General features: G+C 43.9%; 1 protein-coding gene and 1 pseudogene across 1 annotated transcript in view; one reads left to right on the top strand and one right to left on the bottom strand.

Moving 5' to 3' along the window:
- Nucleotides 1–1,203: 1,203 nt before the first annotated feature.
- On the bottom strand, nucleotides 1,204–3,256 carry LOC115121037 (phosphatidylinositol N-acetylglucosaminyltransferase subunit H-like; annotated as a pseudogene).
- Nucleotides 3,257–3,643: 387 nt separating this feature from the next.
- zfyve1 (zinc finger, FYVE domain containing 1) overlaps nucleotides 3,644–17,271 on the top strand; it is a 46,430-nt gene continuing 32,802 nt past the window's right edge. Inside the window, exons 1-5 of the mRNA XM_065008586.1 lie at nucleotides 3,644–4,992; nucleotides 5,545–5,788; nucleotides 5,965–6,225; nucleotides 10,272–10,486; nucleotides 11,415–11,521. Coding sequence (XP_064864658.1) covers nucleotides 4,498–4,992; nucleotides 5,545–5,788; nucleotides 5,965–6,225; nucleotides 10,272–10,486; nucleotides 11,415–11,521 — 1,322 coding nt within the window. The 5' untranslated portion in view covers nucleotides 3,644–4,497. The remainder of the gene's footprint in view (nucleotides 4,993–5,544; nucleotides 5,789–5,964; nucleotides 6,226–10,271; nucleotides 10,487–11,414; nucleotides 11,522–17,271) is intronic.

Raw genomic sequence — 17,271 nt, forward strand, 5'->3', positions numbered from 1 at the left:
TTTTTAATTTGTAAGTGCTGCACTGACTGACCCACTAGTGTCCATCTGGATCAGCTGGGTTCAGATCTTATCCTTTTCTAAACCATCTGCATTCTGTGGCTGTAGGCCCAGGTTCCCACTAGTGTCCATCTTGATCAGCTGGGTTCAGATCTTATCCTTTTGTGTTGTCCTTTTCTAAACCATCTGCATTCTGTGGCTGTAGGCCCAGGTTCCCACTAGTGTCCATCTGGATCAGCTGGGTTCAGATCTTATCCTTTTGTGTTGTCCTTTTTTAAACCATCTGCATACTGTGGCTGTAGGCCCAGGTTCCCACTATGTGGCCAAGAAAAAAATAGAACGAATTCAAAAATAGCCTTTCAGTCATAATTTAAAGATTAGTGTTAGGCGTAAGGTAAGCAATTTGATTCAGGTTAGGGTTACATTTAAAATCAGATTTGAAGAATTAAAACTGTAGAGCTTTGCATCTTGGTCAGATAATAATAATTTGTATATTTGACCTTTATTTAACTAGGCAAGTCAGTTTAAGAACAAATTCTTGTTTTCCTACAATCATCGGCCTGTGTGTGAGGTGGAAGTGGTTCTGTTTGAGTCAAAGGTGGTAGGTCCTGTCCTCTATTGGCGATGGAAAGAATAGCAGCTTGTGATGGTAACAAGTTATTACATGATAATAAACACTATTAACTCTTCAAATAGAATGTATACAATAATACCAAATTTTTAAAAAGCATAAAAACTATTTCTAAATAGATTGTTTCAATAAGAAATCCTTAAAATGATTACCTGTATATATGGACATGGTTACAGGAAACACTCTGTTCAGGTAGATTGATTATTAAAATAAAATAAATAGAGACGGGTATCTAAGGCATCTGAGTAAATAATAACATTATGTAGCTCTTAACCTAAGGACCTACATTCATAAACTATTCTCTAACGAGACTCGTATTTTAGTTGGATGACCGGCCCAAAATGTTTCTTCTATTACTGAAAACCTGGCGTGTGTTTTAAAAGCATCTCAAAATATTCAGTCGGGTGTAATCGTCATCATGTTTCTTTCCATTGAGAATTGATAACAGAACCATAATAAATATTATGAACATGTTGCATGACTTGGTATGCAGTGATGTCAGTGACAGGGCTTTAACCCAGGTGGTTTACCAAATGACCAGGATGATGTCATCACTTCCTTTAACGTCATCACCATCAGCACTTTGCTAGAATCTCCTGGCTGCTCTTGTACACTTTGACAAGGCAGCTCAGTCTTGTCTTTGACTCTCTAATAATATGTAGGTTAACAATCAAACAGGTTTAATAGAGATGTAACAGGGTGAAATTCAATTCAAAATTCAAAGGTGAAAAGTAGTCATTTTCATTCAACTTTAACCAACAGCAAGAACACTAGTGTTGTTTTACTAAACACACACACACACACACACACACACACACACACACACATGCATCTTAAACCGTACTTTACAAATCACTCTAATGACTCTGAGGCTCACCTGAAACAGCGGGACCACGCAAGAAATGTCATCAGGATCTGCGAGGTCCTTCAGCAGGAAGCACAGGTAGTAGATGACTGTTTGCTAAAACAAATAGGTTAACGTTTGCCCTTGCAAATCATCAACTTTTAAGATAAGTTATAGCAGGATCCACCTAGCTTCTCCTGAACGAGACGCAAATCAATGACTTTAGTGATGATCAAATCAACTGTAGACACGTAGATTGGCAGGAAAACAAATAGCTCAGTACTGTCTTTGATCTTCCTCACCATGTGAATAGCTTCATTAATTTACTATGTCTTTGATTTTCCTCACCATGTGAATAGTGTTAGGGTTGCGTCAATCAAATCTGGTATCAGGATAAGTATGACACTGAGTCACCCATTGTATGCTATGTATTTTTTATTAGCTCAGCAATAAGTGGTAAATGCAATTTCAGTATATACGGGCTCTCTGTCACACCTCGCAGGGCAAACAGAGAACTGACTTGTTCCTGACAAAGATATTATAATATACTCTTGACAGAAGTAGTTCCTGCTTCCGAGCCGTCCTGTCAGAGTAGAGACTGGGCGTGGTTTAAACTCACCCAGCCTATCGTTGATTGTTGGCGCCCGAGCTGGTCCCAGCCTCCTTGGCGCTTCAGCGGTCAGTCGTTGTAGTTGTGTAGAATATCTATGCGCTCACACACTCAATACCATTATCTCACACCTGGCTCCTGTTCTCGAACAAAATACTGTTTGTTCTCGCAACACTACGTTCTGAATGTGCCCCCACAACTCATTGCACAGGTCCTGTCTTCATGTTATTCTGTATTTTTCCATCATGAGAAAGGCCTTAACAATGTCTCAAGTCAGCTATGTTGAATAACACATATACCCACACAAGCCATCAGCAAATAGTATTCCATCACATATGATATGATAAGGGCTATAGTGTATAACACAGAACCTCACAATAGCTCCATTTTAATTTACTATGTCTTTGATCTTGCCCATCTCTATGAAGTCTGTAGGACTCCGTGCAGGAGGCGTGGCTAGAAGACACCTGGTCACCCAGGGAACCAATGATGAGTCTCACATGGTCCACCTTCACAAAGTGGATGTGAACCATCATACAGACCAGGAAGATGATTATGACACTGGAGAGAATGGCTGTGTTCTGGAATGAAGTAGAGAAATTGATGTTGAACTGATTGAACTGTACAAGGTCACACCAGTAAGAGACATTTAGGCATATTTAACATATAGCATGTATCATATAATTTCTATGCCATACTTCTGAGCCACCTAGTTTAGTGGTCACCAACTGTGGCTCTGGAGAGCTACTGGTGTTGTGGGCTTTTGTTCTATCCCAGCACTGACACACCTGATTCAACTACACAACATCGGATGCAGTTGGTTGAAACAGATTGTTAGTGTCGGGCAAGAACAAAAGCCTGCACTTCCAGGAGATCTCCAAGAGCAGGATTGTTGACCACTGATGCACGTGCCAGTAGGTATCGAGGAGGAGTCCCAAATGGCCCTATTCCATATACGGTGTAGTACTTTTTGGTCCAAAGTAGTACACTATACAGGGAATATGGTGGCATTTGGGACTGACGCCGCCCTAGTGTCCTTACCTCAGTAAATCAGAATATGTGTAGGCAGATAGACAGACAGCACAAGTGTACGCTATCATTCTGCCTATGGAGACTTTAGCGGAGCTGACTGTGAACTCCCTGCTTAAAAACCCGAGTGACTTTGACACTCCAGAGAGATCAATTACGGCTGGAGCGATATCTGGCCATTTCCAAACTACTGTAGGCTAGCTGTAACGTCTTCAGATAGCAGTGAGATAACATTACTAGCTAGCTAACAATGTGGAAACAGAAAAATATATATTTTAAAACGAACATATTGTATGGATCCGGAATGGCATGCACTTCCTTTAACTAAGTATTGATTATTGGACAAAATCGATTTGAAAACCTCTTTGACTTACCTAGCCAGCTAACAAACTACAAACATTGAGTTGCATAGTGAGTTGAGTTGCATAGGGGAATGTAGTCATGTTATTGATACATTAAAGTGATTCAAAGTAACAACTCCACTGGTATTACTACATTTCCCAGAATGCTATGCGCGATGTAATCTTTAACCTCTGGATCAAAACAAGCCGATCAGCTGATGAAACTGGGAACAACGTCGAATGAAATCTAGCTGTCGGGCAGCGAAATTATCTTAACAAATCTATACATAATAACGGTGTCTTTGTGCTGAATTAAGTTGCACTGGATGCCATGTTTTCTATTTAAACATTATAGCGTTTTCCCTCTGTAGAAGCAACGGTTTAGGTTACGGGAACAGCCGTCGTCCTTTTTTTTGTTTTTCGACGAAGGATTTTGTTGATGGTTTTAGTGCTTGAGAAATTTGGTCGTTTGAGGTGATGTGGAGAAACTGAAAAATACGCGAGTGTCATCTTTTGTTATAAAGCGGATTTGTTGATGTTTTTACACTGTCACCGTTGCCTATTTCTGCTGTCAAATTGGCTTAGCCAACAACAACAACAACAGCTAACCGTACAGTAGGCTAACTAGCAGTAGCAAGATAATTACAATGTTATTGCTGATTGACAGCTAACGATTACTTGCATGTGGGGCTTGTAGGATAGCTGCATGTCTGGACATGTATCTAGGAAGTCGTTGTTGGGATTGTTTTGCTGACCGACAGGCACTTTGATAACATATGGCTTTGTCAAAGTGACCTCTCACAGTTCATATTAAATGTCCATCTGCTAAGTGTTAGAAGAGGGAGTATAGAAGAGACACCTCTACCAGAAAAAACAACCACATAATACGCTAGAGAAGAATACATTTAAATCTTTAACACTATAGAATATAGTCATAAACATATTTCCAAGCAGTTTGGTTTCGCAGTGCAGTTGTAGACTCATCGGGTACAGGTTATCGACAGAAAGGTGCACTTGTTAGCAGTAGCATACTGAAGCGATCATTATGAGTGGTCAAGGTCCGTCGGTAGATAAAGGGATGAACACCATCCTGGTGTGTCAGGAGAGCTACGCCTGCGGTGGCTCAGACGAGGCCGCCTTTGAATGCGACGAGTGCGGCAGCCTGCAGTGCGTCCGCTGCGAGCTAGAGCTCCATCGTCAGGAACGCATGAGGAACCATGACCGTGTCCGCATCGCACCGGGACACGTTCCATTCTGTGACTCTTGTAAGGGCGACAGTAGCGGGTGTGGGGTGAACGGGGGCAGGCTGAGGGCGGTGGTGCGCTGCCAGGGCTGTAAAATCAACCTGTGTCTGGATTGCCAGAAGCGGACCCATAGCGGGGTAAACAAGAGGAAGCACCCCGTGACCCCCTACCCTCCTCCCGGTCAAGTCCAGGATAGTAGCCTGGAGGCTGGGGATGGAGGGGAGATGGAGGCCCTCAAGGCAAAACTAGAGAAGGTGTGCAGCTTCTTACTGGTGGATGCGAAGGAGGAGATGCAGGTGAGTGATATCATTATGACCTGGGGTACATCTCAAATGGCACCCTATTCCCTATATAGTGCACTACTTTAGACCAGAGCCCTATGGCACCCTATTCCCTATATAGGGCACTACTTTTGACCAGAACCTACTATAGATTAGTGTTCCATTTGGGATGTAGACATATTACTATCCAGGTATTGAAACAACACCCATAGAAACCACGTATCCGTAGCCACGAACCCCTAGGGACGTTTTAGATCTGAAAGCCAGTCTGTATGAGCCAGTCTACAATGGACAGGCTTCCTGTACGGAAGGCCAAGGAGAAATCGACCCGGACTGCAGGCAGTCTAAGCAAATACAGGTTAACAATACCTAGACTGCATCCCAAAAAGCACCATATTGCCTATAAAGTGCAGTACTTTTTGATCAGAGACCTATGATAGTGCACTACTTTTGACAATATGTCCACGGGTCAGAAGTAGGTCACTAAATGAGAAACACGCTGTGCTCTATTACCTCGGTTGGTGATTAAACTAGCTCACCTCAGGCTCTGTTGTCTTTCCCCTGTAGTTGAAGGATGAGGAAGACTTTGTGAGCCGGCTGGACTGTAGACCTGAGGAACTCCTCAAGGTCGTGTCTATCTTCGGGAACACAGGGGAGGGGAAGTCCCACACACTGAACCATACCTTCTTCCTGGGGCGGGAGGTGTTCCAGACGTCCCCCACTCAGGAGTCCTGCACCGTGGGGGTCTGGGCTGCCATGGACCCCATTCACAGAGTGGTGGTGATCGACACAGAGGGACTGCTGGGGGCAGGTGAGGAGGAGAGAGGGGCAATGACACGAATGTTGCTAAATGTCATCAGCTGTGACATTTTTACTTACGCAATTAACACCGATTTAATCTGCTATCATATAAAGATAACGGTGGGAGTAATAACCAGTCAGGAGGCATCTACTAACACGTCCTCTTCCTCTCTATTGGCCACCCAGGATCCAATCAGGGCCAGCGCACCCGGCTGCTCCTCAAAGTCCTAGCCGTCTCCGACCTCATCATCTACCGTACCCACGCCGACCGTCTCCACGACGACCTGTTCAAGTTCCTAGGCGACGCGTCGGACGCCTATCTGAAGCACTTCACCAGGGAGCTGAAGGCCACTACGGCCCGGTGTGGCCTGGACGTCCCTCTGTCCACTCTGGGACCAGCTGTTATTATCTTCCACGAGACCGTCCACACCAAGCTACTGGGCTCAGGTACAGGGTTGGCATTGCCAGGCTTATCAAGAGGTTAAGGTACTATTGGATGAAAACCTAACACGTGGCTCTTGTGGAAACAGTTCAGTTTCACCTATTAGAATGTTCACCCACTTACATGGGACCATCCACACCCAAACTAACTGGGATCAGGTAGGTGGTTCTGGTTGGCATTTATAGCCTGTCTGTCAGGCTGTTTGCGCTATCGTGCCAACTCATTGTCAATCATTTTCATGCCAATGATTGTAATGGAGTTGTCCAGAGCACAAACAGATCTGGGACCAGGCTATAGAAGGAGACAACAGATCTGGGACCAGGCTATAGTAGGAGACAACAGATCTGGGACCAGGCTATAGAAGGAGACAACAGATCTGGGACCAGGCTATAGAAGGAGACAACAGATCTGGGACCAGGCTATAGAAGGAGACAACAGATCTGGAACCAGGCTATAGAAGGAGACAACCGATCTGGGACCAGGCTATAGAAGGAGACAACAGATCTGGGACCAGGCTATAGAAGGAGACAACAGTTCTGGGACCAGGCTATAGAAGGAGACAACAGATCTGGGACCAGGCTATAGAAGGAGACAACAGTTCTGGGACCAGGCTATAGAAGGAGACAACAGATCTGGGACCAGGCTATAGAAGGAGACAACAGATCTGGGACCAGGCTATAGAAGGAGACAACAGATTTGGGACCAGGCTATAGAAGGAGACAACAGTTCTGGGACCAGGCTATAGAAGGAGACAACAGATCTGGGACCAGGCTATAGAAGGAGACAACAGATCTGGGACCAGGCTATAGAAGGAGACAACAGTTCTGGGACCAGGCTATAGAAGGAGACAACAGATCTGGGACCAGGCTATAGAAGGAGACAACAGTTCTGGGACCAGGCTATAGAAGGAGACAACAGATCTGGGACCAGGCTATATCAGTTATCGGGTAAAGTTAGAATGGACGAGCCATCTGTAGAGAGATAAAATGCTGGGATCAGGTGTAGGTATCCCTGCATTTGGTTACCTGTTAGTTTTTACAATTGATTTAAAAATGTTTTTATTGATTTGAATGCGTTACGTGGCTTTAAAGATATCCGGTCCTCTGGAACTGGCTTTTTATACTGAGTAAAAATATCAACGTACAATTTTCTAAGATTTTACTGAGTTACAGTTCATATAAGGAAATCAGTCAATGGAAATAACTTGATTAGGCCTTAATCTATGGTTTTCACATGACTGGGAATACAGATATGCATCTGTTGGTCACAGATACCTTAAAGAAAAGGTAGGGGTGTGGATCAGAAGACCAGTCAGTATTTGGTCTGACCACCATTTTGCCTCATGCAGTGTGACACATCTCCTTCACATAGAGTTGATCAGGCTGTTGATTGTGGCCTGTGGAATGTTGTTCCACTCCTCTTCAATGGCTGTGCGAAGTTGCTGGATATTGGCGGCAGTGTAGAGAGTTAGGAGTTTGTTGTTCCATCGGTCAGAACCTAAACATTTGGTGAGACTGTCTTCAGCCCCTACGGTCCTGGCCTGGTGAGACTGTCTTCAGCCCCTACGGTCCTGGCCTGGTGAGACTGTCTTCAGCCCCTACGGTCCTGGCCTGGTGAGACTGTCTTCAGCCCCTACGGTCCTGGCCTGGTGAGACTGTCTTCAGCCCCTACGGTCCTGGCCTGGTGAGACTGTTTTCAGCCCCTACGGTCCTGGCCTGGTGAGACTGTTTTCAGCCCCTACGGTCTTGGCCTGGTGAGACTGTTTTCAGCCCCTACGGTCCTGGCCTGGTGAGACTGTCTTCAGCCCCTACGGTCCTGGCCTGGTGAGACTGTTTTCAACCCCTACGGTCCTGGTCTGGTGAGGCTGCCCTTCAGCCCCTACAGTCCTGGCCTGGTGAGACTGTTTTCAGCCCCTACGGTCCTGGCCTGGTGAGACTGCCTTCAGCCCCTACGGTCCTGGCCTGGTGAGACTGTCTTCAGTCCCAATGGTCCTGGCCTGGTGAGGCTGTCTTCAGCCCCTATGGTCCTGGCCTGGTGAGACTGTTTTCAGCCCCTACGGTCCTGGCCTGGTGAGGCTGCCCTTCAGCCCCTACGGTCCTTGGCTGCCCTTGAGATACGGTCCTGGCCTGTGTCTTCAGCCCCTACGGTCCTGGCCTGGTGAGACTGTCTTCAGTCCCAATGGTCCTGGCCTGGTGAGACTGTCTTCAGTCCCAATGGTCCTGGCCTGGTGAGGCTGTCTTCAGCCCCTACGGTCCTGGCCTGGTGAGACTGTCTTCAGTCCCAATGGTCCTGGCCTCTGAGGCTGTCTTCAGAAACCCAAGGTTTTTAAAGAAAGATCTTAAGACACGGTCTTTTGAGACTGTCTTCAGTCCCAATGGTCCTGGCCTGGTGAGACTGATCTTCATACGAATGATTTTTTTTTTTGAGACTGTTTTCAGCCCCTATTATCCTGGCCTTTGAGACTGTTTCAGCTATTTTCATCTTGGCATTTGAAAATGTTTTGTCCCATTTGGTCCTGGCCTGGTGAGGCTGTCTTCAGCCCCTACGGTCCTGGCCTGGTGAGACTGTCTTCAGCCTCCCGGAGGATCTGAGGCCCTCAGAAACTGTAAAGATTTTTAAAGAAAGATCTTAAGACACCTTTTTAGCCTTTTACTGAGTATAGATAATATAGAATGATTTTTTTTTTTTTTTACTATCTATACTATTATCTATTTTATTGTTGTTTTACTATTTTCATCTTTCATTTAGAAAATGTTTTGTTTTATTTTTCTCATCTTGTATTATTTTAATAGTTAAGCACCTTGAAATGCATTCCCTGTAAGAAACGTGCTTTATAAATGATTTAGGAGGACGGGGTTTGATTTGATTTAGGAGGACAGGGTTTGATTTGATTTAGGAGGACGGGGTTTGATTTGTTTTAGGAGGACAGGGTTTGATTTGTTTTAGGAGGACGGGGTTTGATTTGATTTAGGAGGACGGGGTTTGATTTGATTTAGGAGGACGGGGTTTGATTTGATTTAGGAGGACGGGGTTTGATTTGATTTAGGAGGACAGGGTTTGATTTGTTTTAGGAGGACAGGGTTTGATTTGTTTTAGGAGGACGGGGTTTGATTTGATTTAGGAGGACGGGGTTTGATTTGATTTAGGAGGACGGGGTTTGATTTGATTTAGGAGGACGGGGTTTGATTTGATTTAGGAGGACGGGGTTTGATTTGATTTAGGAGGACGGGGTTTGATTTGATTTAGGAGGACGGGGTTTGATTTGATTTAGGAGGACAGGGTTTGATTTGATTTAGGAGGACGGGGTTTGATTTGATTTAGGAGGACAGGGTTTGATTTGATTTAGGAGGACGGGGTTTGATTTGATTTAGGAGGACAGGGTTTGATTTGATTTAGGAGGACGGGGTTTGATTTGATTTAGGAGGACGGGGTTTGATTTGCTTTAGGAGGACAGGGTTTGATTTGATTTAGGAGGACAGGGTTTGATTTGATTTAGAAGGACAGGGTTTGATTTGATTTAGGAGGACGGGGTTTGATTTGATTTAGGAGGACAGGGTTTGATTTGATTTAGGAGGACAGGGTTTGATTTGATTTAGGAGGACAGGGTTTGATTTGATTTAGGAGGACAGGGTTTGATTTGATTTAGGAGGACGGGGTTTGATTTGATTTAGGAGGACGGGGTTTGATTTGATTTAGGAGGACAGGGTTTGATTTGATTTAGGAGGACAGAGATATAGGCCGTAGTAGGGTTGTCCTCAATTCACTTTTCATTTTAGAAAGTGGAAATAACATGTCATTCTGGTAGTCACCTATAGCTAATGTCTTTCCCTCTTCTCTCTCTCTCTCCTCCACCCCTCTCTCTATCCCCCTATCTCCCTCTCCTCTATATATATATCTCTCTCTCCTCCACCCCTCTCTCCCTCCTCTATATCTCTCTCTCTCCACCGCTCTCTCCCTCTATACTTCTCTTTCTCCCCCTTCTCTCTCTCTCTCTCCCTCTCCTCCTATATATATCTCTCTCCCTCCTCTATATCTCTCCGTCTCTCTCCAGACAACCCATCAGAGTCTGCAGAGCGTCTGCTTCAGGAGCGTTTTAGAAAGCTGGGTCTTTTCCCCGAGGCCTTCAGCTCCATCCAGTACCGCGGGACTCGAACCTACAACCCCCCGACAGACTTCAGCGGTCTCCTGCGTAGTCTGGAGCAACAGTTAGATAACAACACTACCCGCTCACCACGTTCTGCAAACGTCATATACAGAGCCCTGCAGGTACGGGGGGTGTGTGTGTGTGTGTACAGGTCGCAGGTTGATGTTTATTGTCACGAATCTTGCCCTATAGGCAGCACTGAGCGATTTTCCACTAGATGGGCCAGCTGCAAAGTCAAAATGATATTGTCTTCATATATTGTCTTCATTTAGGGTTAGGCATTAGGGCAGCGTTCCCAAAAACCTAACCTTACCCACACTGACAACCCTAATGCAGCATTTCCCAAACTCGGGACCCCAAGAGGTGGGGTTTCCCAAACTCGGCCCCCCCCCCCCCCCCCACACTACATAGCTGATTCAAATAATCAACGAGGGTGTACCGTTTAGGGTCAGAGGGTGTACCGTTTAGGGTCAGAGGGTGTACCGTTTAGGGTCAGAGGGTGTACCGTTTAGGGTCAGAGGGTGTACCGGTACCGTTTAGGGTCAGAGGGTGTACCATTTAGGGTCAGAGGGGTGTACCGTTTAGGGTCAGAGGGTGTACCGGTACCGTTTAGGGTCAGAGGGTGTACCGTTTAGGGTCAGAGGGTGTACCGTTTAGGGTCAGAGGGTGTACCGTTTAGGGTCAGAGGGTGTACCGTTTAGGGTCAGAGGGTGTACCGTTTAGGGTCAGAGGAGGTTATAGACAGGCAGATTACCGTTATCATCAAGCTTTGGTAACGTGAATCAGCTGTGTAGTGGGGGGGACCAAAACGTGCCCCTCTTGGGGTCCCGAGTTTGGGAAATGCTGCATTAGGGTTGTCAGTGTGGTTAAGGTTAGGTTTAAAATCAGATTTGTATTTTAGCTAGTGACCACTCTGCAGAGCTGCCTCCACACCAACATTCATCACAATAAATGCCAACCTGTGTGCAGTTGTGTGAGTGTTTTGTAAATAATGAATGACCAGCTGTTTTAAACCAACACCTGTGACAAAGCGCTCTCTCTCCCTTCTAGGCCCTGAGTGAGCGTTTCAGTGGGGATATCCCAGAAGAGCACCTGGCCAGTAATTCTTTCTTCCCTGATGAATACTTTACCTGCTCTAGTATCTGTCTCAGCTGTGGGTGAGTCTCTCTGTCTGTGTTCAGTTATGTCTCTCTGTCTGTGTTCAGTTATCTCTCTCTGTCTGTGTTCAGTTATCTCTCTCTGTCTGTGTTCAGTTATCCCTCAGCTGTAGGAAGGTGTCTCTCTTTCTCAGTGTTCAGTTATCTCTGTCTCTGTCTGTGTTCAGTTATCTCTCTCTGTCTCGGTGTTCAGTTATCTCTCTTTCTCAGTGTTCAGTTATCTCTGTCTCAGTGTTCAGTTATCTCTCTCTGTCTCAGTGTTCAATTATCTCTCTGTCTCAGTGTTCAGTTATCTCTCAGCTGTAGGAAGGTGTCTCTCTCTTTCTCAGTGTTCAGTTATCTCCCTGTCTCTGTCTCAGTGTTCAGTTATCTCCCTGTCTCTGTCTCAGTGTTCAGTTATCTCCCTGTCTCTGTCCCAGTGTTCAGATATCTATCAGCTGTAGGAAGGTGTCTCTCTCTCTCTTTCTCGGTGTTCAGTTATCTCTCTGTCTCAGTGTTCAGATATCTCTCAGCTGTAGGAAGGTGTCTCTCTCTTTCTCAGTGTTCAGTTATCTCCCTGTCTCTGTCTCAGTGTTCAGTTATCTCTCATCTGTCTGCTCAGTGTTCAGTTATCTCTCATCTGTCTGCTCAGTGTTCAGGAATGCTTTCTATTACTGTACGGTGTTCAGCTGGTATGTTGTTATTACATGGTAAATGAATGTAACATCAGTGTACATACCATTAGTAATGACCTGATAATTATTCTGGAAAATACCACCAGGAATATATTACCTCAACAGACAATAAAACCAACTAACATCATCTTTGTCCTGTCAGGTCTGACTGTAATGAACAGTACAGTAATTAAACACTGTGATAAACCTCTTCCTGTCAGGTCTGTCTGCTAATGAACAGTACAGTAATAAACCCTTCCTGTCAGTGTCTGACTGTAATGAACAGTACAGTAATTAAACACAGTAATAAACCTCTTCCTGTCAGGTCTGACTGTAATGAACAGTACAGTAATTAAACACTGTGATAAACCTCTTCCTGTCAGGTCTGTTATGAACAGTAAAGTAATAAACCTCTTCCTGTCAGGTCCATTGTAATGACCAGATAATTAATTGGAAAACACTGTGATAAACCTCTTCCTGTCAGTCTGACTGTATGAACAACTAACAAATCTTTGTCCTGTCAGGTCTGATTGTAATGAACAGTACAGTAATTAAACACTGTGATAAACCTCTTCCTGTCAGGTCTGGCTGTAATGAACAGTACAGTAATAAACCTCTTCCTGTCAGGTCTGACTGTAAGGAACAGTACAGTAATAAACCTCTTCCTGTCAATTAAAACACAGTAATAAACCTCTTCCTGTCAGGTCTGACTGTAATGAACAGTAATAAACCTCTTCCTGTCAGTCTGACTTAATGAACAGTAATAAATCTCTTCCTGTCAGGTCTGACTGTAATGTAATAAACCTCTTCCTGTCAGGTCTGGCTGTGAACAGTAATAAACCTCTTCCTGTCAGGTCTGGCTGTAAACAGTACAGTAATAAACCTCTTCCTGTCAGGTCTGGCTGTATGAACAGGACAGTAATAAACCTCTTCCTGTCAGGTCTGACTGTAATGAACAGTACAGTAATGAAGTCAGGTCTGACTGTAAAACACAGTAATAAACCTCTTCCTGTCAGGTCTGACTGTATGAACAGTACAGTAATAAACCTCTTCCTGTCAGGTCTGATTGTAATGAACAGTACAGTAATTAAACACTGTGATAAACCTCTTCCTGTCAGGTCTGACTGTATGAACAGTACAGTAATAAACCTCTTCCTGTCAGGTCTGATTGTAATGAACAGTACAGTAATTAAACACTGTGATAAACCTCTTCCTGTCAGGTCTGGCTGTAATGAACAGTACAGTAATAAACCTCTTCCTGTCAGGTCTGACTGTAGGAACAGTACAGTAATAAACCTCTTCCTGTCAGGTCTGACTGTAATGAACAGTACAGTAATAAACCTCTTCCTGTCAGGTCTGACTGTAATGAACAGTAATAAACCTCTTCCTGTCAGGTCTGACTGTAATGAACAGTAATAAATCTCTTCCTGTCAGGTCTGACTGTAATGAACAGTAATAAACCTCTTCCTGTCAGGTCTGGCTGTAATGAACAGTAATAAACCTCTTCCTGTCAGGTCTGGCTGTAATGAACAGTACAGTAATAAACCTCTTCCTGTCAGGTCTGGCTGTAATGAACAGGACAGTAAAAAACCTCTTCCTGTCAGGTCTGACTGTAATGAACAGTACAGTAATGAACCTCTTCCTGTCAGGTCTGACTGTAATGAACAGTACAGTAATAAACCTCTTCCTGTCAGGTCTGACTGTATGAACAGTACAGTAATAAACCTCTTCCTGTCAGGTCTGACTGTAATGAACAGTACAGTAATGAACCTCTTCCTGTCAGGTCTGACTGTAATGAACAGTACAGTAATTAAACACTGTGATAAACCTCTTCCTGTCAGGTCTGACTGTAATGAACAGTAATAAACCTCTTCCTGTCAGGTCTGACTGTAATGAATAGTAATAAACCTCTTCCTGTCAGGTCTGGCTGTAATGAACAGTAATAAACCTCTTCCTGTCAGGTCTGGCTGTAATGAACAGTACAGTAATAAACCTCTTCCTGTCAGGTCTCTGACAGTACAGTAATAAACCTCTTCCTGTCAGGTCACTGTGAACAGTACAGTAATGAACCTCTTCCTGTCAGGTCTGGCTGTAATGAACAGGACAGTAAAAAACCTCTTCCTGTCAGGTCTGACTGTAATGAACAGTACAGTAATAAACCTCTTCCTGTCAGGTCTGACTGTAATGAATAGGACAGTAATAAACCTCTTCCTGTAATTAACAGTACAGTAATAAACCTCTTCCTGTCAGGTCTGACTATAATGAACAGTACAGTAATAAACCTCTTCCTGTCAGGTCTGACTGTAATGAACAGTAATAAACCTCTTCCTGTCAGGTCTGACTGTAGGAACAGTAATAAACCTCTTCCTGTCAGGTCTGACTGTAATGAACAGTACAGTAATAAACCTCTTCCTGTCAGGTCTGGCTGTGAAACAGTATGAACCATCTGAAAGAGGAAGTGGATCACGAGGCTAAACACGCTCTTACACTGCTCACGACAACCGCATCTACACCTGTAAAGTACAGTACAGTACAGTAATAAACCTCTTCCTGTCAGGTCTGACTGTATGAACAGTACAGTAATAAACCTCTTCCTGTCAGGTCTGATTGTAATGAACAGTACAGTAATTAAACACTGTGATAAACCTCTTCCTGTCAGGTCTGACTGTATGAACAGTACAGTAATAAACCTCTTCCTGTCAGGTCTGATTGTAATGAACAGTACAGTAATTAAACACTGTGATAAACCTCTTCCTGTCAGGTCTGGCTGTAATGAACAGTACAGTAATAAACCTCTTCCTGTCAGGTCTGACTGTAGGAACAGTACAGTAATAAACCTCTTCCTGTCAGGTCTGACTGTAATGAACAGTACAGTAATAAACCTCTTCCTGTCAGGTCTGACTGTAATGAACAGTAATAAACCTCTTCCTGTCAGGTCTGACTGAACAGTAATAAATCTCTTCCTGTCAGGTCTGACTGTAATGAACAGTAATAAACCTCTTCCTGTCAGGTCTGGCTGTAATGAACAGTAATAAACCTCTTCCTGTCAGGTCTGACTGTAATGAACAGTAATAAACCTCTTCCTGTCAGGTCTGGCTGTAATGAACAGTAATAAACCTCTTCCTGTCAGGTCTGGCTGTAATGAACAGGACAGTAAAAAACCTCTTCCTGTCAGGTCTGACTGTAATGAACAGTACAGTAATGAACCTCTTCCTGTCAGGTCTGACTGTAATGAACAGTACAGTAATAAACCTCTTCCTGTCAGGTCTGACTGTAATGAACAGTACAGTAATGAACCTCTTCCTGTCAGGTCTGACTGTAATGAACAGTACAGTAATGAACCTCTTCCTGTCAGGTCTGACTGTATGAACAGTACAGTAATAAACCTCTTCCTGTCAGGTCTGACTGTAATGAACAGTACAGTAATGAACCTCTTCCTGTCAGGTCTGACTGTAATGAACAGTACAGTAATTAAACACTGTGATAAACCTCTTCCTGTCAGGTCTGACTGTAATGAACAGTAATAAACCTCTTCCTGTCAGGTCTGACTGTAATGAATAGTAATAAACCTCTTCCTGTCAGGTCTGGCTGTAATGAACAGTACAGTAATAAACCTCTTCCTGTCAGGTCTGGCTGTAATGAACAGGACAGTAAAAAACCTCTTCCTGTCAGGTCTGACTGTAATGAACAGTACAGTAATGAACCTCTTCCTGTCAGGTCTGACTGTAATGAACAGTACAGTAATAAACCTCTTCCTGTCAGGTCTGACTGTATGAACAGTACAGTAATAAACCTCTTCCTGTCAGGTCTGGCTGTAATGAACAGGACAGTAAAAAACCTCTTCCTGTCAGGTCTGACTGTAATGAACAGTACAGTAATGAACCTCTTCCTGTCAGGTCTGACTGTAATGAACAGTACAGTAATAAACCTCTTCCTGTCAGGTCTGACTGTATGAACAGTACAGTAATAAACCTCTTCCTGTCAGGTCTGATTGTAATGAACAGTACAGTAATTAAACACTGTGATAAACCTCTTCCTGTCAGGTCTGACTGTATGAACAGTACAGTAATAAACCTCTTCCTGTCAGGTCTGATTGTAATGAACAGTACAGTAATTAAACACTGTGATAAACCTCTTCCTGTCAGGTCTGGCTGTAATGAACAGTACAGTAATAAACCTCTTCCTGTCAGGTCTGACTGTAGGAACAGTACAGTAATAAACCTCTTCCTGTCAGGTCTGACTGTAATGAACAGTACAGTAATAAACCTCTTCCTGTCAGGTCTGACTGTAATGAACAGTAATAAACCTCTTCCTGTCAGGTCTGACTGTAATGAACAGTAATAAATCTCTTCCTGTCAGGTCTGACTGTAATGAACAGTAATAAACCTCTTCCTGTCAGGTCTGGCTGTAATGAACAGTAATAAACCTCTTCCTGTCAGGTCTGGCTGTAATGAACAGTACAGTAATAAACCTCTTCCTGTCAGGTCTGGCTGTAATGAACAGGACAGTAAAAAACCTCTTCCTGTCAGGTCTGACTGTAATGAACAGTACAGTAATGAACCTCTTCCTGTCAGGTCTGACTGTAATGAACAGTACAGTAATAAACCTCTTCCTGTCAGGTCTGACTGTATGAACAGTACAGTAATAAACCTCTTCCTGTCAGGTCTGACTGTAATGAACAGTACAGTAATGAACCTCTTCCTGTCAGGTCTGACTGTAATGAACAGTACAGTAATTAAACACTGTGATAAACCTCTTCCTGTCAGGTCTGACTGTAATGAACAGTAATAAACCTCTTCCTGTCAGGTCTGACTGTAATGAATAGTAATAAACCTCTTCCTGTCAGGTCTGGCTGTAATGAACAGTAATAAACCTCTTCCTGTCAGGTCTGGCTGTAATGAACAGTACAGTAATAAACCTCTTCATGTCAGGTCTGACTGTAATGAACAGTACAGTAATAAACCTCTTCCTGTCAGGTCTGGCTGTAATGAACAGGACAGTAAAAAACCTCTTCCTGTCAGGTCTGACTGTAATGAACAGTACAGTAATGAACCTCTTCCTGTCAGGTCTGACTGTAATGAACAGTACAGTAATAAA

The sequence above is a fragment of the Oncorhynchus nerka genome, linkage group LG24 (assembly GCF_034236695.1).
Source record: "Oncorhynchus nerka isolate Pitt River linkage group LG24, Oner_Uvic_2.0, whole genome shotgun sequence".
Classification (NCBI taxonomy): Eukaryota; Metazoa; Chordata; class Actinopteri; order Salmoniformes; family Salmonidae; genus Oncorhynchus; species Oncorhynchus nerka.